The 20,999-nt window shown below is 49.3% G+C and overlaps 2 protein-coding genes across 2 annotated transcripts; both read right to left on the minus strand.

Moving 5' to 3' along the window:
- Positions 1 to 1,859: 1,859 nt before the first annotated feature.
- Positions 1,860 to 12,212, minus strand: SULT2A1 (sulfotransferase family 2A member 1). The gene is made up of 7 exons (XM_048517705.1): positions 12,001 to 12,212; positions 9,686 to 9,824; positions 7,485 to 7,693; positions 6,321 to 6,447; positions 3,964 to 4,058; positions 2,980 to 3,160; positions 1,860 to 2,363 (listed from the first exon to the last, which is right to left on the minus strand). The coding sequence occupies exons 2-7, from the start codon at positions 9,819 to 9,821 to the stop codon at positions 2,230 to 2,232; spliced, it is 882 nt and encodes a 293-aa protein (XP_048373662.1). The 5' UTR covers positions 9,822 to 9,824; positions 12,001 to 12,212; the 3' UTR covers positions 1,860 to 2,229.
- Positions 12,213 to 17,098: 4,886 nt separating this feature from the next.
- Positions 17,099 to 18,691, minus strand: LOC125444934 (zinc finger protein 239-like). Its single transcript, XM_048517707.1, has one exon. The coding sequence runs from the start codon at positions 18,528 to 18,530 to the stop codon at positions 17,871 to 17,873; it is 660 nt and encodes a 219-aa protein (XP_048373664.1). The 5' UTR covers positions 18,531 to 18,691; the 3' UTR covers positions 17,099 to 17,870.
- Between the last annotated feature and the right edge of the window lie 2,308 nt (positions 18,692 to 20,999).

The raw sequence follows: 20,999 nt of genomic DNA on the forward strand, positions 1-20,999 counted from the left end.
TTCACAACTGTTTGCAAGGGGATTTTGCTATTCCGCACAGTAAAACCCAGTTGCAAAGTGGATTGAAAGTGCATTATTCTGCATGTGTGGAAGAGGCCCAGGTCTACTCTTTCTCCCAGGAATGTGTCCTGAGGTTTGCCCTGTAACACCTGTCTAGAATAATCTCCCAACAGTGGAAATTCTTCTGTTTCACAAGTCTTTAACTGTCCTGATCACGAGCAGGACATATTGTTTCTTCATTACTATGTAAAGCAGCTGGGATGCATGCAAACAGGTCAAGGGTGTGACTCACAGGTGAGCCAGCGGCTTTTTGCTACAGAAATCAAAAGCTGGGCCACACACAGACACATCCATACAGCCCTGTGTTGCGTTGGCCATCGTTTGTATGCCAATAAGCAAAGGGGCCGTGTTCTTCAAAAAAATTCTTGCATTCATCGCTTATATTCCCCTGAAGATCTTTTTTAAAAAAATTTTTTTCCAACCGAACTAACTCTGAGAGGAAAGGAGAGCAGGCAAGATGGAGATTTTTATGCCACAAAAGCTGTCGAGTGGGTAAACGTCAAAATTTACTACTTGAACAGGTTCCAGGTACTCAGCCAAGAGAACAAATAAGCTCTCTCCCCTGCCCCTCCACCCCCAAGATCTTTGCAGGTGGGAAATCCAGCTAGTTAGCTCAGATGAAAACATAAAAATCAGCTTTCTTCTGCTCATTCGTTCGTCTGAAGAAGAGACAGTTTTAATGCCCCGCTTTTTCTCCACTGTAAGGAGTCTCAAAGAGGCTTACAATCGCCTTACCCACCACCACCATCACCACCACACTTGCACAGGGCATCTTGCGAGGTAGATGGGTTTGAAAGGGCTCTGAGGTCCAAGGTCATCCAACAGGCTTCATGGGGAGGACTGGGGAATCCCCTTCTCTCCCTTGCATGCCACCCCTCCCTCCCCTCCCCCTCCCTCCACAAGGGTGGGTGGGCCATGGCCAGATGCCGGGCCCCCTTCTCTCCCCTCCCTTGCATGCCATCCCTCCCTCCCCTCCCCCTCCCTCCACTAGGGTGGGTGGGCCATGGCCAGATGCCGAGGCCCCTTCTCTCCCATCCCTTGCATGCCACCCCTCCCTCCCCTCCCCCTCCCTTGCATGCCACCCCTCACTCCCTTCCCTCCCTTGCATGCCACCCCTCCCCCCCCTCCCCTCCCCTCCCCCCACTAGGGTCGGTGGGCCAGGTCCAGATGCAGGGCCCCCTCCTCTGCCCTCCCTTGCATGCCACCCCTCCCCTCCCCCTCTCTCTGCTTGGGTGGGTGGGCCAGGTCCAGATGCTGAGGCCCCTCCCCTCCCTTGCATGCCATCCCTCCAGAACAAAATTATCTCATTACTACTCTTTTTTAAAGCCTTGATACTGCTCTCTTCATGGGGAGGACTGGGGAATCTCCAGATTAAAGTCTGCTGCTCTTAACCATTACCCCGCTTTGTGTTTTGGTTTGAGAGAGATGTCTTCAAAGCTATGATGACACAACTTGAGAATCTGCAATATGTACATAGTTTGAGTTGTCATAGCTTCAAAGATGTCTCACTGAAAACAACAAGAAAAAAAAGGAACAATGACACGTGCATGGGATCACCGGTCCAAACTAACTTTATTCATGCATTTCATGCATCTTATAGAGTGAAATTGCAGGGGGATGAGCTGCAAGCAGAGGAAACCACCATCACAAACCTTCAGCAAATGGCAAGCAGGATGGATAATCACAGCTGGGAGAAAATAGCAGGCATGAATAAGAGCTAGTGCTGGGGGAGGGAGGGAGATAGGAAAAAGAACCACTTTCTCTAGCAATGCTATGCGGACAAAAAACAATCCAAAACATTTCTTTTTAGAATGTCTGCAAGATGTTTTATTTGTAATGTGCAGAAAGGGCCAATGTTTCATTTGTGTAAGATCTTTTCCCCCTTGTGTTGTTTACATCCCTCTGAGAGGCATCATTTATTACATTTTTGTAGTTGTGCTGTGCTTATCTTTTCACATGCTGCTCACTCCATGCCTTAACATTTTAAAAAGATATGAACTTGCCTCATCACCATGAACTTTACCAGGTAATATTAAGATACACTGCCTCTAAGTATTTGCAGAGTACTTTTCCCTGAGTGATCACAATAAACCCCCTACAGATTTAGGATTTTGAGGAAAGATATAATGTCAAGGAAGGTTTTAGCCCCAGAACATCTCAATCCAGAAGTTAAGGGTGCTTCATAGGTCCAGTTTGTTCCCAAGGAAAGATTCCTTTCAGTCCCTCCATCTTCTCCTTGTAAACCCTTTTAAAATATTCAGATTGGGCCACAGTGAAATTATTCTTCCAGTCCCCACAGACTCCTGCAAAATGAAGAAGCAGAAATTCAGTTTACCAAACCTAGAGACATCTTGGGGCCCAGAAGTTCTTGGGTTCTATGCAGTGGTGGGATTCAGCAGGTTCGCACCACTTCGACAGAACTGGTTGTTAAAATGGCGCTTGTAAACAACCAGTTGTTAAATTATTTGAATCCCACCACCGGAACTGGTTCTTAAATTATTTGAATCCCATCGCTGGTTCTATGTATGTTAAATCCCCCCTTTTGTTAGCTTCTCAAGAGCTGAACTTACTATGCTCTGTTCCACCAAAACATATTAGTAGATTGCATATTCCTCTGCCACAGAACAAAGCATGTCGGACCTTCTTTGTTGTACAAAGCTCTGCTCGGGGCCTAGTGCCTACCGAGCCCTGCTTTTTCTCTTTCTCTCTCTCTCTTTCCCGCTCCTATTTGCTAAAGTAAAAATACATTTTGGCATAAATACTCTTGTATCAAAGTACAAAGATGCTGGTCTTGCTCCCCTTTCGGTCAGTGGTCGGTCTACCACACCCAGGTTACAACGTCCTTCCTTGCTCACTCCCCTACAGTTCTTAGCTGCAGGAAACCTACCTAAAGGAAATCCTAACACCTTTGCTCCTCACCCTTTCTGAGAAAGGTTCCTTTCTCCTGGTCCATGAGCTCCTTGGGCAGCATAGTAGAGTTGCACATCTTATTCCTCCGCATGGCTTCAAAGGAGGCATTCTCCACCACGGAGGTGACGGCCTCATCGTCCAACTCCTTTCCTAGGAAACGGCAGAGCTGTTCCACACTTCCCCGCAGGTTCTGACAAGATGCAAAGACAGATTATACACTTTTAGACTGCAGGATTCTGAGCCCCATGTGTTTCGAAGTCTACCGTCGCAGCCCCTAGAAACGTGAGTGGTTTGTTGTTTCTAAGTTAAATACGTGTTTCTTGTAATAATGGTGAACTGAGCACTGGACACTGAAATTCTGCAAAGTGAGATTGTATGTGATGCTGCAAAGCACCCATAGACCTGCTTCTAATTATCATTGTTGGGAATCTCTGTTTCTAAATTCTTTCCATAATCTTCCAGTCCTTTCAGTGTAAGATCTTTGGACTGAAATCCAGATCTGCATGATGTGTTCTGCCCTTTCCAATGGAATGGATACAGTGGTGGGATCCAAAAATTTTAGTAACAGGTTCCCATGGGGGTGGGATTCAAACTTTGGCGTAGCGCCAATGGGGCTGGGCGGGGCACGATGGGGGCGTGGCTGGGCATTCCGGGGGCGGGGCATTCCGGGGCAGGGCTGTGGCAAGGACGCAGCCGCTGCGCCGGTCCTTGGGCGGGAAACGAATGCATGCAGGCGTAGGCTGCCACGCACGCCGGTGCACCTCCTGCTAGACTGCTTCAAGTTCTGCGCGCTACTGCTGAGAGGAGGGGCATAACTAAGGCAAAAATCATGTGGCAAAATCACCAATTAGTAACCCCCTCTCGGCACACACAGATAATTAGTAACCTACTCTCGGGAACCTGTGAGAACCTGCTGGATCCCACCTCTGGATGGATATCCCTTTACATCAGTTGGAGAAAGAGAGGGAAAGGGGCACCTGCCACCGTGATCACCTGCTTCAGCTCCTCATAGCTGATGAAGAAAATGTTGCTTCTTCCTTTCAGCTCCATCCAGCCTTTGATGTGGTCAAACCAGGATCCATGAGGCACTGCAGAATGGAATATAGACTGGGTTATAAGTCACCAGTTTGGTATATCTTAGCCAAAGCAGGTGCCAGCCTTGAAGGGGTTGCTTGCAAGGATATCTACAAGGTCTTATTCTGCCAGGTGCACCTGATCCTGTCCCTGCAGCACTGGGATGGGAGAAGTTGCATTGGGCAAAAATTCTCCCTTCTCCATAGCTCGGAGAGACAGGACTCTTGTGCACATTACTGGGTGGGGAGCACAGTTGGACAGAGAAGACAGTTGTCCTGGGTGCTGATCAGCCAGTTGATCATCACCTACAGTCACTTACCTGCCTGAAATACATGTGCTTCAGATAGAAATATGGAGACACAGAACTCAGCATGGGTTGAGCGGAGAAATGCAACTCTCATTGGAGACCCTGGTTTTTTTAAATTTCTACTTTAGAGCAGATACCTCAGCTGGGTGGATGCAAGTGCTAAATTTGGATACAGCAGGTGGGAGGGGGGCCTTTAGCTGTTTCCTCTCATGCCTTTATCCCCATCCAAATATACTCATCAGGGGCGTACGGAGGCAAACTGGAGCCCTGGGCAAAACCTGAGTTGGATGCCCCCCCCCCCCCCCCGCCCATGGGCGGCCACCACACCACGACCCAAAATTTTTTTATTTTGCACCAGGTCATTGGTGCCTGCAGGGGGTGCATTTTTAGACATAGCTGCACCAAAATGACATATCGGCACCCCGCCGGCCAATCAAGCGGCAGGACGGGGAGGAGGCAGAGGCTCCCCTGCCCAAAGTGGCCCCGACACGCCACACTATAGCAACTATAACCTGAGAAATGCTGCGTCGTCGTGGTGGTGGTGGTGGTGGTGGGGGGGGGGGTTGCGGTTGTAATTCACACCTTTGGCCAATGGAGGGCAGCAGCATCCTCAGCGGCTCCCCTGCCCAAAGAGGCTAGGACACGCCACAACCTCGACGTGGGGCCTCGTGCGAAGGTGGCGCCCTAGGCTCTCGGCTACATTGTCCAAAGGGGCTGCCAAGCTCAAAGAGGCTTGGGAAGATAGCGGAATCACCCCATGACATCCACGTGCGGTCTCGTGCGAAGGCGGCGGTCAGCATGGCGTGGTCCAGGGGAGGGACAGGGATCCCGGGGGAGCCAGGCCAAGGGGGGAGGGGCGCGTTTGAAGCCAATGACGGGAGCCCCTCCCTCCCCGTCGCCTCCGGGGTGACGAGTCCCGAGAGAGCGCGCCGATTGGGCCGCCGCCCTTCCTCCTCCTCCTGCCGCTTGATTGGCCGGCGGGGCCGTAAAGGCGGAAGCGTCCAGGGGGGCCCATGAGCGAAGCGGGCGGGGAGGAAGAGGGGGACCTTCTGCAGGGTTGGCGGGGGCTGCTGCTGCTGCTGCTGCTGAAGGGTCGTCGTCTTCGGTGGTGGAACTCTGGCCGCCCTCCCTCTCTCCCTCGCTGGCCCTGATGGACGGGGAGGGGCTGTCACTGAAGCTACTGCAAGTTCCATTGTGGAGGGAGAAAAGCAGGCACTTCGATGCAGTTTTGCTAGTCAAATTAGGAGCATCACAAAGTTGCTTTGAAGTACAAAACCAAGACAAGGTGTCCTAACTTTGGCCTTTGAATGGCCTTATTGGATTGGTCCAAAGATCCCTTTAATCCAGCGTCTAGGTTTCAGCAGTTCACAAACAAGAGTTGGAAGGAGGATTTATCTCCATTGTTTGGTGCGGGCATGTGATAATTTCAGCACCTCTGAGTAGAGTTCCATTTCCCCCCCTTCAACTTCTGAAAACTCTTGATAAACCCCTCCGTCTTTTCATTGGTCTCAGCTATATGAGACAACACTAATAAGAATAGTTGATACAATTTAGCTGAAAAAAAGCACCTATAGGGGGGCTTTTAATGTGGGCAACTGTGACCAGTGAGGAAGAAGGGGTTAACTTCCCCGCGCTCTGAGAAATTTCCCACTTCAGAAATTCCTTCCCATTTGCCTTTTTTCCTCTTCTAGGCTTAATGCCCAGAGGAGATGGTGGAGTTTTTTTTATTATTTGGAGAATAACTTTTCCAAGGGGAAAAATTAAATACTCTTTCTGTCCAGCACTAAGTTTCCAATCTAGATCATGTCCCTCAAGTGTATGATTGCTTTACACATCCAGCGTTCCAGTCACATCAGCTTCACAGGCAAGTTTGACCTCAGGCTAATAGATCCATCATTGAATCTCATGGCAATGAACTGGGCCAACAAATTAGATTTCTGACTGAGGTAGAAATTCTCCTCCAACTCACCATCTCCACTCAGGAAGCTCTCCAGAAAGTCACCGAAGGATTTGGGATCCTCATAGGTGCGACACATCTTTGTAAAGTAGTAGTAGGAAACCACAACGTCTCGGGGGTCCCGTGAAGTGTACACCAGCTGTGGAAGGACCCTAGAGTTCAACTCTCAGGAAATGTTATCAAAAGAGGAATACTGGGTTGGATTCAGCCACCTTCTTCACTCAGTCTCCCATAATTCTCTCCTGTAAGACAGCCCAGATCTCATGCCTTTTGCAGGCCCCGTGATTCTCAGCCTGGCCTTTCTGAATGGGGGAATAAGATGCTTCCTTACTTTTTCATTAGTGGAAAAACAGGTTGGATCCAACTTGTTGCTTTTAGGGGGCCAAATAAGATTGCCAGGCAGGCAGGGAAAAATATCTGCCCTTAACAGAGATGTAATTAGTGGGAATCAGCAGTAGAAGCTTTTCAAAGTATGAAGTGAAACAACGCCTCCTGTTAATGACTTCCAAATCAAACTGGCATTAAAGGGACAGAGTGGTGGCGAACCTTTGGGACTCCAGATGTTATGGACTACAATTCCCATCAGCCCCTACCAGCATGGCCAATTGGCCATGCTGGCAGAAACTGACAGTGTAATCCATAACTATCTAAGGTCAGGTCCTCTGCAGGCTAACCTTCCACCTCAAACTCAACCTAGACCTCTCTCAGAGCTAGGAAGCTATGCATGTTTGGCCATGGTTAATGCAAGTATTAATACAAGAGTATTACGGCTACCATGATTAAATGAAGTCTGCAATCCTATTCAAATTCAACTGGAGGTAAACCTCACTGAACAATGTGAAACTTCCCCCTGGATAAAAATGTATACGATAGAACTGTAAGCTCGCATATTTACCATTAAAAATAGGTGATTGGATCCATCCAGTTTTTCTGCGGGTGAAAAAAGGAGGAAGAGTCACTGTTGATGACCCAGAAATGCTATTTTGGGGATCTGAAGACCAGCTACGTTTGATAGGGAATGTATTAAGGGAAGTGTCAGGCAACATTGAGTGAAAAAGCAGGCTGAATCCAACCCCATGAGCTGAAGTTCCTCCTGTCTGGGTCAAGAAGTCATCATGATAAGATCAGGACTTCAGACCCCAGCGTGGTCAACATTCTATCCCAGCCAACACCTACCATGGCCTTGGAGGTAAAGAAAGCTTTGGGAAAGATCTGAATGGGGAGATGGCAAGTGAGTAGGCGTGGGGATGGGCAGTTGTGTGCTGTCTCCAGGCCCAGCTGTGTGCTGAACCAAGGCGCTCGCAGAGAGTTGAGAACACTCTGATTCCAGGTTGGTTCTCCCCCACTGAGGATAAGGCTGAGGATCTCTGTCATCCACACCGTTCCTTGAGGGAAAGAGAGAGGAAACGCTCAATTCAAAGTGAAAACTAACCAAACATTCAAAACCAAACAATGTCTCCACTTTGATTTGAGTTTTTGGGAGAATTTCCAAATCCATTATTGAAATTTGGGAGTTTGAAGGATACTTAAAACACACACACGCCACAGTTGTTAAATTTGCCTGATTAATTTTTATATGACAACAGTGTTAAGTATCCATCTGCTATAAAGAAATTAGTTTTTCACATCTTCATTTTGCACCATGAAAACTAGCATCCATAGTTGGGGATGCTGAAGAAAAAAAAATCACATTAGAAAGATGCATAGTAAAGTACATTTTTCCAATTAAATTGGTATTAAGGGAACCTAGGTAAGAAAGGTTCCCCACGGCTTTTTAAAATTTCAAATTAGTTGTCTAGAAATTGCATCAACTAGAGGGTGAGGGATTTTTAACAGAGGGATCTTTAACATAGAGTTTTTTCATTGGTCTGGCCATATACACGCTTTCCCCCTGATTTCCACATGCATTTCTGTGACTTTAGCTGTGATTTTGTGGTTTATTTGGCTTGGGGTATTTATTTATTTTTTTTGCTCTTTCCCCTTGGTTTTTTTCTGAGTCTTTTGAGACTACTTTTATCCTGTCTTTTTGAAAGCCAGGCCTTTCTTCATGTGTAATGTTCCCATCTCCAGCCTACTTCTCCATGATTGGCCTGTGGTAGTCAAACCACTCTCTTCCCCTCCCTGAATATCTATCTATCTATCTATCTATCTATCTATCTATCTATCTATCTATCTATCTATCTATCTATCTATCTATCTATCTATCTATCTATCTATCTATCTATCTATCTATCTATCTATCTATCTATCTATCTATCTATCTATCTATCTATCTATCTATCTACCTGCCTGCCTGCCTGCCTGCCTCCCTGCCTGCCTGCCTGCCTGCCTGCCTGCCTCCCTGCCTGCCTGCCTGCCTGCCTGCCTGCCTGCCTGCCTGCCTGCCTGCCTGCCTGCCTGCCTGCCTGCCTGCCTGCCTACCTGCCTACCTGCCTGCCTACCTGCCTACCTGCCTGCCTACCTGCCTACCTACCATCCATCCATCCATCCATCCATCCATCCATCCATCCATCCATCCATCCATCCAAATCCATCAATCCAAATCCAAATCCAAATCCAAATCCAAATCCAAATCCATCCGTCCGATCCGTCCAAATCCGTCCATCAGTCCGATCCGTCCGTCAAGTCCGATCGATCCGTCCGTCCGTCCGTCCGATCCGATCCGTCCAAATCCGTCAAATCCATCCGTCCGTCAAATCCATCCGTCCATCCGTCCAAATCCGTCCAAATCCGTCCGTCCGTCAAATCCATCCGTCCGTCCAAATCCAAATCCCATCCAATCAAATCCGTCCCGTCTCCATCCATCCATCCATCCATCCATCCATCCATCCATCCATCCATCCATCCATCCATCCATCATTTTACCTACCTACCTCCTATGCTATTTCCTTGCATCTCCACAAGGGATAAGTCTGGAGACTTTTTAAAAATGAAACCTGGGAACCAGCTGGCCGATTGTTACAACTCTCTAGGAATATATTGATATTTTAGGCTCTTTTTTAAAAGGGTGACACTGTGATGCCACTGATGACAACAGCACTTGAAAATCGTCATTATTGGAGGCGCGTGCAGAAGAAAACAAAGTTTTCCACAACTATGAAAATCCAGAGGCAAGGCAGACATGCCATTCCCAGAACAATTCCAATGCCTGTGGATTGACTGCTAAGAAAATCAGGAGGGAGTGAGCATGCTGAAAACCTCTCTAAAGCAACAGAACAGTCTTCCAATATTGTGTAGTAGGTCAGGTCTGACACGTTTGTGCCACAATGTTCAAGATATTAAGAAAGGATCCAAGGCAGAATGCGTGACATTTTAATTCTTTGGGAACTGCCCATCCCTTTAAGGATTTTTCATCCCAGTCCCCCTTTAAATCATACCAGACTTAGGATAAGTGACGTTGAAGATATCGTCATCCCTCACTTCAAATTTGTTCTCGGCGAAGCAAAGACTGTGCACGGAGTTATACCCAGGGGGGAACTTTATCCCCTTGTATTGGATGTACTGGACAGTCATCTCCTGTAAAACAAAGCAGGTGGCTAACACAGAGGCAAAGCTACAGTTGAAATCATCACAAAGGCATTTTTATGCCAACAAATCACAGCATGATGACCCCGTAGGGGTTTCAAGGCAAGAGAGGCGCAGAGGTGGTTTGCCATTGGCTGCCTCTGCATCATGACCCCGTATCATTAGGAGATCGTCCATCCAAATACTAGGCCAGGCCCAACCCTGCTTAGCTTCTGATCAGGCTTGCCTATGGTTATCCAGATCAGGGCATAACAGTCTTAAATTGGTCACCTAACAGAGAATGCAGAGGTTACAAAGCCAAAGTATCCCACCCTGTGTACAATCAACAGATGGGACCGAGTGTTTTCATGCTGGGGACTTAATTCCCAGGTGCGGGTAGACCCAGTTCAGATCAAGAATGAGGTATGCATAGGCTGACCAGACGTCCTGCTTTTGGCGGGACAGTCCCACCTTAAAACAATTTGTCCAGCGTCCCGTGGGTTTTTTCAAGTGTCCTGATTTTTGGAAGGCTGCCCTTTTTTTTGCCTTCTGGGAGCATAGAGCAGTGCGACAGCCTCCCATTACAGAACCATGGAGAACACTGCAACTAGGAGTTGCTCAGGTTTCCCACCCTGTGACAGGCGGAAGCGGGAGCACCCCAGAAGAGCTGATACGCTCCCTTGGCTTGCGTCTTTATCTTGTGTCTGTACGCGCGGCAACCCGCCAGCCTACCTGCCCGTCCCGGTTTACAAAGGTCACCTTAGGTATGCAGAAAGAGGGAGATTGAGTCTCCCTCTGTGCTGATTTCGTTACCCGAAACACTCCAGGAAGCTCTGTTTGCTCCAAACTGTCAGGAAAGGGGTATGGCTAAGACCCCTTCTGCACATGCAGAATAATGCACTTTCAATCCATTTTCAAGCTGGATTTTACTGTGTGGAATTAGCAAGATCCACTTTCAAACAATTGTGAAAGTGGATTGAATGTGCATTATTCTGAATGTGCGGAAGGGGGCCTTAAGAGTCTGAAGCTCCATCTCTTCTTGTGCCACAGTTATGAACCAATTTGAGTCCCTTCATGACTGGGCACTTAGTGCTGAGCATGGAATTCCCGGCTCCGGTCTCTGATCAAAAGACATGGGGTTTTGTGATGTTTGAATCTGCTCACATCTGATTCTGGTTCTTAGTTGAACGATAAAACTGGAAGGAGATCACCCAGGGACGTCTTTGTGCCAACCAGCTGGGTCAAAGCAGGGGCCACTCCCTGATGGCATAAAAACTTTTGGGATCAGATTGCTCAATAGTCTGAGCAGCTAAGAGACTTGATTCTGCTAAGTGCTAGGTTGCCTTCATCCCGGGTCTTCATCCGGTGCTGCCTCTGGATTCAGCTAACCCTGTAAAGAAGCCCAGTTACCCTGAAGCTCAACTATTATTTCGAAGAGCGATTAACATGATGAAAAACACGCTTATAAGAAACAGTCCTGAAGGGAAATATACTGGGTTCTTTCAGGCATTCAGGACGGAGCACGGCAAACTATTGCAAGGGAGGTCCAGTTCCAACCAGGTCATGCCTAATAGTGCTGTGGAGAGCATGAACCAAGGCTTACATGGTTCTAAAGTGGGGTCTGCCAGATAGGTCCTCCTTGAGTAGGGTTTCATGTTTGCCAGCCCTGGTTCACTCTGCTTTTATGCACTGTGGGGCAGGATCAGAGGTGGGATCCAGCAGGTTCTCACAGGTTCCCGAGAGTAGGTTACTAATTATTTGTGTGTGCCGAGAGGGGGTTACTAATTGGTGATTTTGCCACGTGATTTTTGCCTTAGTTACGCCCCTCCTCTCCCGGCAGTAGTCGCGCCAGAACTTGAAGCAGTCCTGGCAGGAGGGTGCAGCAGTGCGTGGCAGCCATAGCGCCTGCGTGCTGCATTAGTTTCCCGTAAAGAGACCCGAAGTATGGCATGGCTGCGTCCTTGCCACCCAGCCAGCCCAGGAAGATGTCCCCGCCCAGGAATGCCCGGCCACGCCTCCGTCATTGCCCATCCAGCCCCATTGGTGCTACGCCACAGTTTGAATCCCACCACCATGGGAACCTGTTACTAAAATTTTTGGGCAGGATGAGTGAACCTCAGAATCCCACTTGATGGGAACACGTAAGCATGACACCATTCATACACACACACCAAAGCTGCACACTCACCTGTGCGAAAAAATTTCTCTTCCTGGGATGTGTGCAGCAGAAGCCAAAGGATGTAGCGATACGGTCACCTGGATAGGAAGGAAGATGTGCTTGTACACATAAGAGGAGAGATGGAGCCTTTACTCCACTCACAGACCTGAAGTTCAGTATTTCCCTTGCCTTTCCTGAAGGCTAGAAACTGAGGGTCTCTCCATCTTCCCAAAAGCTGTACTAAGAGCAGGAGCCTGAAAGCAAATAATTAACAGAAGGCCCAACACAAAGTCCGCTGAGCCGTCCCTCAGCCGAGCTTTTCTTTTTTTTTTAAAAAAAGTGTGTGGGTGGAAATAATGTGAATCAGATGTTGCGACTCTCACTTAAGGACAAGGTTTGCGGTGTGCGCATGTTGTTTTGCCTTTCCCTCGATGGCCAAAGCTTGTGTTTTTGTTCCCGCCACCCACGTAACCCCTGCCTGCAATGTAAAAATGTACAAACCACGCCACCACATAGAGTTTCCTTTACTAAAGCTCTTGGTTTATGGTTTTTTTGTAACATGATATTTTCTTGCTTTAACTGTGCACTGTCCTGCTGCTATGGTCTCTCCACGAACAACGCAAAATGTAATTTGTTGGCAGGCTGGCATTGCCAGGGCTTCAAAAGTCACACATTCTCTCTTTCTGTGAAGATGTTCAAGCCTGGGTCTCACATATCCTAGCCCAGGGGTCTGCAACCTCTGGCTCTCCAGATGTTCATGGACTACAATCCCCATCAGCCCCTGCCAGCTGGCAGGGGCTGATGGGATTTGTAGTCCATGAACATCTGGAGAGCCGGAGGTTGCAGACCCCTGTCCTAGCCTGAAACTCTAACCACTATATCATACTGGTGTTCATGGTTGCCTAGCAAAGGCCACAGAGGACATTCATTTCTTAAAGCTACAGGTACTGCTTCTATAATTGTTGAATAGTTAACCCCCCATTTGGAGAAGGATTTCAGATTTTCCTGCAAACCTGGGGTCTGCTCATAGCCCCAGTCTCCAAATTTAAGTATCCACAGATGTGGCCAAGTTAGGAATTAGATAGTTTTTATGATATGACAGTTAAAAGTATCATCACTAAAAGTCATACAATCAATTCAAGGTTTCTTTAATTTGGTGATGGCTCCATAAACAAAGTGGAATTGTTCCATTCACGGATATTTTAAAACAACAATAAAAATTCAATTGTGGAAGCTTTAAATCATGCAACGCAGAATTAATAATTACAAAATCATTATCCCAAGATACTCAGTCCTAGGGCATTAAGTGTTTTTGTTATTAGTTCCACCCAAAGAGGAGGGGATAGGAATTGAAGAATTCCATGTGTTCTCAGCTAGACCTGCCCACTGTGCAAAACACTGGCATTCTAAGCAGCAACCACGTAGCTTATTTTTTTTTAAAAGTTACACACATACACTGATCGCAAATTCTTATGATGTAGAGCAACTGCTTAAGTTGGTAACGCACCAGAACACTTCTGTTGCACTGTCACTTAAAAAGGGAAGAACAACAAAAACAATTGGGTCCTCTGCTTGTTCATCAAAGATGCCTGGTCTGTGATGTTTTTATGCCCTAACTTGTTTACTTGTGGCTCAGGGTCAAGGTATGATGGCAGTGTTGGGTATTCGGCGGGCTGGTGGATGAAAAGTTAAAAGCCACCGGCCTATGCCTTTAAGAGGGGAGTTTTAAGTCATGCCAGCTCAATAAAACTGCTGTAATTAGAGGCAGAATGCTTTGGAATATCAACGGCTAGAAAGCAAACAATGGAGGGCTGTAAGCTTTCTGGGCCCATTTCCCAGAAATGCTCCACGTGCCACTGTGGGAAACACGATGCTGAACTAGATGGATTTTTTGACGGTGCTGCAGAGCTCTTCAAATTTAGAGGAAGCCGTCACTGCTATTCCTTCTACCCGTTGCCCCAGTTAGGACTTCCCGCTTTATTTCCATACAGATTAAGGCACGGATGTCTCAGTTTTCCCAGTGCTCTACAGCCTCTGCTTTTCTGGACAGGTGTGTGTGTGTGTCCCTGCACACTGTCAATGCTCAGCAAATAACTCACATAAGGTTGGCGTCTTTTCATGCAGGCTGGTGGGGAAAGCCAGAAGGAAGGGGAGGAACCTAGCACCCCTCTCTGTCCCGACCCCTTGAAAACTGTAGGCTAACGAATAAGTATTATTAGAACAATGATAGGAAACTGGGTAGTTCTAGTACTTGGATCAGTGATTGTATTTTATGCCTCCGGGGCACTCTACTAACACACTTTCCACTATCAGCGGGCAAATTTTCACTTGGTAAAAAAAAGCCACTCCTGTGATTTCTATACAGCTAATGAAGGCGATGGAAGAACTTTCTAGGAAGTCACCCTTCTAAAAGTGCGTTGAGGGTGAAGCCGGAACAGTCCAGATTGGAACGGGTCCTGTCCCTGAACACATTCCAAATTAAATTGTTGTTATTAATAATAACAACAACAATGAGCGTTTGTTAGATTTTCTCCCCCTTCTCAGGCCTTTCAAGAACTGCAACAATTTTATCGTCAGAGGTTAACCCGTGCAGAAGAACAGGACACACACCTTAAAAACACACAGTTAAGGTGGAAGTCCTCTGTGCAACAGTATTTGTTGCCACTTTCCAAGGGCAACAAGGATTCTCGTCCTCCAGAAATGCAACCCCATTGGAACCTTTTTCTCATCAAATATTTGATGATCCCTCCCCTTTTACTTAGCACATGCTTTCCGGTAGCCATGGTACGTTCCACCATTCAGATGGAGGATGGGCATCAATTCTAATCTTAATTCTGTTGAAGATGTGTTGAAGATGTTCCGCCCCTCATTTGAGGACCATCAGGGATTTTACTCACTGCTGCTCTCTAGAGGAACAGCCCTACCAATTATAGGGGGCCTTTCCCCACTCTCCCCTATCCCTCCGATGCCGCGCGCCCCAGCGTCCCCACGACCCCGCGCTCTGTGTGGGGTCATCAAAAGGAGCTCTTTGCAAGAGCGCCAGGGATGCCGCACGCCGAGGGGGCGCGACAGCGGCAGCGTCGGGGCGGCTGCGCTGTCGCCGCCCCTCTCGTGGGGAGTGCCGGGGGACCCCGCGCTACTCTCCTCAAGTAGCGCGGGGCTTAAGGTAAGTGGAGAAAGGCCCAGGGACACGTCCCTGAAGTATACCTTATTAACCAGAACAGCAAATCAAAGGCCACAGGTTGGCAGTGGCTTGTCTCTACACTACCCTTACTATCTCCGACAAGCTAGAATGCCACAGAACACTTAGCATATTTTACTACTGAGCTCGGGCAGTCTTGAGAATGGATGTCCCATTCTCCACCAGGCCAACTGGGGAAAGGGGACACAGGTCTCTGGCAGGGAGAATAGGGTGGGTTGAAATTGGAATTAGGTAGCCAGTGTTTGCTACTGGGAGCAGTGTGGAATTCACAGGAACTATGGTGAAGAGTAGCAGACAGAGCAAAAGCTAGATCTCCAACTGGAAGCTTATAAAAGAAGTGAGTAACCCCACCCCTACCTGCGGCCAGAGTTGTAGCCTGCAAAGATTTAGAGAGTGCCGCTCTCGTCCTAGAGTAATAGATGCCTCGAGCTGCCAGGCAAGTGGGGAGTTTTTACCTGATCCAGGTTTTTTACTTTGGTTCTTTGCCTTCGTTGCTCTTTGAAGGTGGTGGAAATGGATAGGTCCACTCAGGAAGCTCTTGGTCTGCTGGTTCCACCAGCTCTTGGGTCGGAAATTGCTGTGGTAGAGAAGGCAAAGGGTCTTCCTCTGGAGGCTATGGTGAGCAGGGAACCTCAGGTATAGTCAGGGAAGGCTGTCAGCCTGTCACAAAGGGTGTCTCCAGTCCTTGAGGACTTCTCCACTCAAGCTGAGGTGGGACCAAGGCTGGTCCTGACAATGGCTGGAGATAAACCCCCATTCTTTCAACCTGACAACCCACCCACCCCGACTATCTCGTAGATCTTTTGCAAAGGTGCTAAGACAATGTGTGTGAACTGCTGTTAGCCTATATAACACATTTCAGATGTCTCGTATGATTGTTATGAACTCCTTTTGTATCACCTGCGTGGGACAGGTGAATGGATGTTCTCCTGCTGGTGGAATTGGGAGCATAAAACCATCGATCCTCAGGGAGAACAAGTCCCTTAAAACTGATAGAGATCCTTGAAACTTTATATGTAATGAAAGGCTCCTAGGAATCATGAGATCCAAAACGACAATGAAAGCAGATTTTTGTGTAATCTGACCGCCATGATGCTGACACCTGTCAATGACCTATCTTCATATTTATTTGTTGGTCTGCTGCAAATGCTCTCCTGTATTTTACCGTGTTTCCCCAAAAATCAAACAGTGTCTTATATTAATTTTTGCTCCCAAAGATGCGCTATGTCTTATTTTCAGGGGATGTCTTATTTTTCTATGTTCTGTTTGTCAGGCATGCTTCCAAACAAAAACTTTGTTACGTCTTACTTTCGGGGGATGCCTTATATTTCGCACTTCAGCAAAACCTCTACTACCTCTTATTTTCAGGAGATGTCTTATATTCGGGGAAACAGGGTAATGACACTGCAAATGGTGTGGTGGGGGTGGGGGAGAATAGGGACCTGTGAATTGCTACCATTTTCTGCAAGCTACAAAGGCTCTCATTGTTCAGGGCAGAACATGGCAGAAATTGAAAGGTTAAAGACCATTTTGTCCTCCAGCACCTTGATAATGTCCTTTTTTTGGATATGTGCATTTCTGTGCGTAGATAAAAGGAACACTCTGAGCATGGATTTCTGCACTCTGGACATACCCGAGAGGAAGCATTGCAGTGCCCTGGGAAAGAGCATTGAGCCATGCTAAGCAGAGTCATACCCTTATAAGAACATAAGAACATAAGAACTAGCCTGCTGGATCAGACCAGAGTCCATCTAGTCCAGCACTCTGCTACTCGCAGTGGCACCTGCAGGAGGTGCCTTTGGGAGCTCACCTGCAGGAGGTGAAAGCAATGGCCTTCTGCTGCTGCTGCTGCTGCTCCTGAGCACCTGCTAAGGCATTTGCAATCTCAGATCAAGGAGGATCAAGATTGGTAGCCATAGATCGACTTCTCCTCCATAAATCCGTCCAAGCCCTTTTTAAAGCTATCCAGGTTGGTGGCCATCACCACCTCCTGTGGCCATCACCACTCCTTCTCAGCGGAGTGGCAACAATGGACTTCAAAGGGTATAATTCTGTTCCAGATGGGCGCTATAGATCTCTTGCCATACCCCTACAAAAAGGACCCTCAAACTGCTTTTCTTCCAGGTTTGACAACAGCAGCAGTAAAATACAAGAGGACAATGTTGAAACAATGGCAGTTAAACTAAAGAAAAATGAGCAAATGCAACTAAGCCAATTTGCATACATTTGCTTATTTAGCAAGGACAAAGTTACGCAGAATGCTGAAGCTCCTGCTGTTATTCAACTCCATATTTATGACATTTCACTGGGCGTCGTTTTCACGGTCCCTGCAACCATAAGGGCTAGAAACTTGGAACGGGTTAAAAAAAAAATAGAACAACAAATCCTGAAAAATAAGTTCTGTGTAATAAGTTCTGTAGTGAACAAGATGTGCAAAATGTACAGAGCTCTGTCGCTCGTGTCCCTTCAAGCAACTGTTTATTACAGAGCACAGGCTAGTGTGGGAATTAAACAAAAGAGGTGGACACACTTTGGTGCACTTGTTATGCAATGCACACGCAACGAAGGGCGACCAAGCACTGGTGGGTGTGCAAAGAGCATGCAAGTGGCACTTTTCACCCATCACAGCACACTCACTGGAGCAGGTGAAAATCACAGCTCTGTTAATATCAAGGGATTGGCGCCCTGGTCACTCATGCTATCCGTCCCGATGTATCCGCTGGTGCTGCAACAGGTTTGAGGGATGTGCAAAGCCCTTCTGACAGACCGGACACTTGTAAGGGGTCTCCCCTGTGTGTACCTTCTCATGCACTGCCAGGTAGGCCAGGTCTTTGAAAAGCTTCCCACAGTGCTGGCACCGGTGGGGCCGCTCAGTACTGTGGACCCGCTGGTGCTGCAAGAGGAGCGAGGGCCGCGCAAAGGCCTTGCCGCAGACTCTGCAGGAGTAGGGGCGCTCGCCGGTGTGCGAGCGCGCGTGGATAGCCAAATAGGACGACTGCTTGAACGCTTTGCCGCAAGTCGGACAGGCGAAGGGCCGCTCCCCGGTGTGCACGCGCTCGTGCGAGGCCAAGGCGTTGGACTGCTTGAAAGCCTTGCCGCACAGGGCGCACGAAAAGGGCCGGTCGCCCGTGTGCACCCGCTCGTGGACCCGCAGGCTGTGTCCGTAACCGAAACGCTTGCCGCACACGCCGCAGACGTGTGGCTTGTCGTCGCAGTGCTGCCGCTGGTGCAAGAGGAGGGCCCCCGCCGCCGCGAAACCTTTCCCGCAGGCCGCGCAGGCGAACGGCCGCTCGGAACAGTGCGTGAGCATGTGCCGCTGCAACTCGTAGGGCGTCCTGAAACGTTTGGTGCAGGCCATGCACTGGTGGGGCCGCTCGCCCGAGTGGATGCGGCGATGCTCGGCTAGGTTGGACGCTCGCTTGAAATGTTTCCCGCATAGGTCGCAGCGATGGGGACGCTCTTCCGTGTGCACCAACGCGTGGCTCTTATAGTCAGAGTGACGTTTGAATGAGGCCTGAAGAAAAGTGGGGTGGGTAGAAAGAATGAAAACAACACATACTTAGAAAAAGTCAGATAAGAGCACGGCTTCTCCACAGAAAGAACCATTTGCTGGCTGATATCACATTATTGCGGCCACAAGAATTGAAAAGGTTAAAGACCATTTTGTCCTCCTGTGCCCTGATAATGCCCCCTTTTTTTGGTGCTGCTCAGACAGAGGCTGAAAGAAATAGTTTAGGTCAGTGGTGGGATCCAAAAATTTTAGTAACAGGTTCCCATGGTGGTGGGATTCAAACAGTGGCGTAGCGCTAATGGGGCTGGGTGGGGCAAGACTGGTGCGGGGCCGGGCATTCCGGGGGCGGGGCATTAATAATTTCTCTGTTACTGTAAAAAACTCTTACTGTAAAAAAAAGTTCCTAATTTCCAGCTGGTATCTTTCTGTCCATCATTTAAACTCATTATAGCAAGTCCTATCGTCTACTGCCAACAGAAACAACTATTTCTCCTCTAATTGACTGCCTGTCAAATACTTTCAAATCCTTAATTTTGTTTCTAGAAATCAAAAGAAGGATACTTTCCTTAAACAAGGAACTTTACCATATTTCTAATACATGTTTTTAAAACAGCCCAACAGGAGAATTATCCTGTTTTCTACCTTTGCTAACCAGCCACATAGGAAACAACAGGACTTTATGATTTTTGGAGCTAATGGAATTTCTAACGAAAAAGCAGACCCAATTAGTAACCCCCTCTCGTCACACACAAATAATTAGTAACCAACTCTCGGGAACTGGTGAGAACCTGCTGGATCCCACCTCTGGTTTAGGTGTAATGAACACAGCCAGCAAAGGACAAACAAGACTGGCTGGCACGTAAGTCTTGTGGGGTGGAAAGGGCTATGCTATGTGTGTTTCCTTCCATGTTTTGTAAGGAAGAAATGTTGTTTTAAGGACAGAAACAGGTAGGGTCTTCTCTCCCTCTCCCCCCGCAGTTCATATAGCTGCACATAATCAGATATTGCAAAGATACAATTCAGTGTTCAGTGCTCTTTTCCAGAAACGAATCATCCCACCCTCTCCCCAGTGAGATTCCTATAGTTGAGGACAAGCAGGTTGTACAACGTGCTATATTTGGTTCCTCCCAATTGCGGAAGTCTCTGCCTTAAAATAGTATGTGTTGCAAGCCTTTATTGGCATAGACAGCAGTACAACAATAATAAAAACAGATTAAAAAGCATATACAATACAGGATATACATGTTAGGACGAAGGAAATCGACTGGCATTTAGTAATTTCCAGGAGAAAGTCTGCCACTATCATACAGAGAGAAGGATCAGGGTTATCCAACAAGTAGTGTAATCTAATTAAATCGGGGAGATCGGGTAAATGTAAAGGAGTGAGATTCACATACTTGGATCTGATTTCCTTGAATCTGAGACAGTGAAGTAATTGGTGGGCCAGAGATTCAACTGAGCCATCGTTACATGGGCACAATCTTTTAGCCTTTTCTTGCTTATTAAATCTGCCATGTAACAAGGCAGAAGGCATAACATTAAACCTGGCGAGCTGGGGGGTGGGGGGGGGGGGGGGTGGGGGGGGGGGGGGGTGGGGGGGGGGGGGGGTGGGGGGGGGGGGGGGTGGGGGGGGGGGGGGGTGGGGGGGGGGGGGGGTGGGGGGGGGGGGGGGTGGGGGGGGGGGGGGGTGGGGGGGGGGGGGGGTGGGGGGGGGGGGGGGTGGGGGGGGGGGGGGGTGGGGGGGGGGGGGGGTGGGGGGGGGGGGGGGTGGGGGGGGGGGGGGGTGGGGGGGGGGGGGGGTGGGGGGGGGGGGGGGTGGGGGGGGGGGGGGGTGGGGGGGGGGGGGGGTGGGGGGGGGGGGGGGTGGGGGGGGGGGGGGGTGGGGGGGGGGGGGGGTGGGGGGGGGGGGGGGTGGGGGGGGGGGGGGGTGGGGGGGGGGGGGGGTGGGGGGGGGGGGGGGTGGGGGGGGGGGGGGGTGGGGGGGGGGGGGGGTGGGGGGGGGGGGGGGTGGGGGGGGGGGGGGGTGGGGGGGGGGGGGGGTGGGGGGGGGGGGGGGTGGGGGGGGGGGGGGGTGGGGGGGGGGGGGGGTGGGGGGGGGGGGGGGTGGGGGGGGGGGGGGGTGGGGGGGGGGGGGGGTGGGGGGGGGGGGGGGTGGGGGGGGGGGGGGGTGGGGGGGGGGGGGGGTGGGGGGGGGGGGGGGTGGGGGGGGGGGGGGGTGGGGGGGGGGGGGGGTGGGGGGGGGGGGGGGTGGGGGGGGGGGGGGGTGGGGGGGGGGGGGGGTGGGGGGGGGGGGGGGTGGGGGGGGGGGGGGGTGGG

Source organism: Sphaerodactylus townsendi, linkage group LG15 (assembly GCF_021028975.2).
Source record: "Sphaerodactylus townsendi isolate TG3544 linkage group LG15, MPM_Stown_v2.3, whole genome shotgun sequence".
Classification (NCBI taxonomy): domain Eukaryota; kingdom Metazoa; phylum Chordata; class Lepidosauria; order Squamata; family Sphaerodactylidae; genus Sphaerodactylus; species Sphaerodactylus townsendi.

What these genes read in the sequence shown, in the direction of transcription:
- SULT2A1 (XM_048517705.1), bottom strand. Translation starts at nt 9,821, where the DNA reads ATGACTGTCCAGTACATCCAATACAAGGGGATAAAGTTCCCCCCTGGG. An exon ending in GCTATGAGGAGCTGAAGCAG is followed by an intron (nt 3,161 to 3,963) that starts GTGATCACGGTG and finishes GCATCTTGTCAG; the next exon opens with AACCTGCGGGGAAGTGTGGA. An exon ending in AGGAACCTTTCTCAGAAAGG is followed by an intron (nt 2,364 to 2,979) that starts GTGAGGAGCAAA and finishes TTCATTTTGCAG; the next exon opens with GAGTCTGTGGGGACTGGAAG.
- LOC125444934 (XM_048517707.1), bottom strand. Translation starts at nt 18,530, where the DNA reads ATGGCCTGCACCAAACGTTTCAGGACGCCCTACGAGTTGCAGCGGCAC.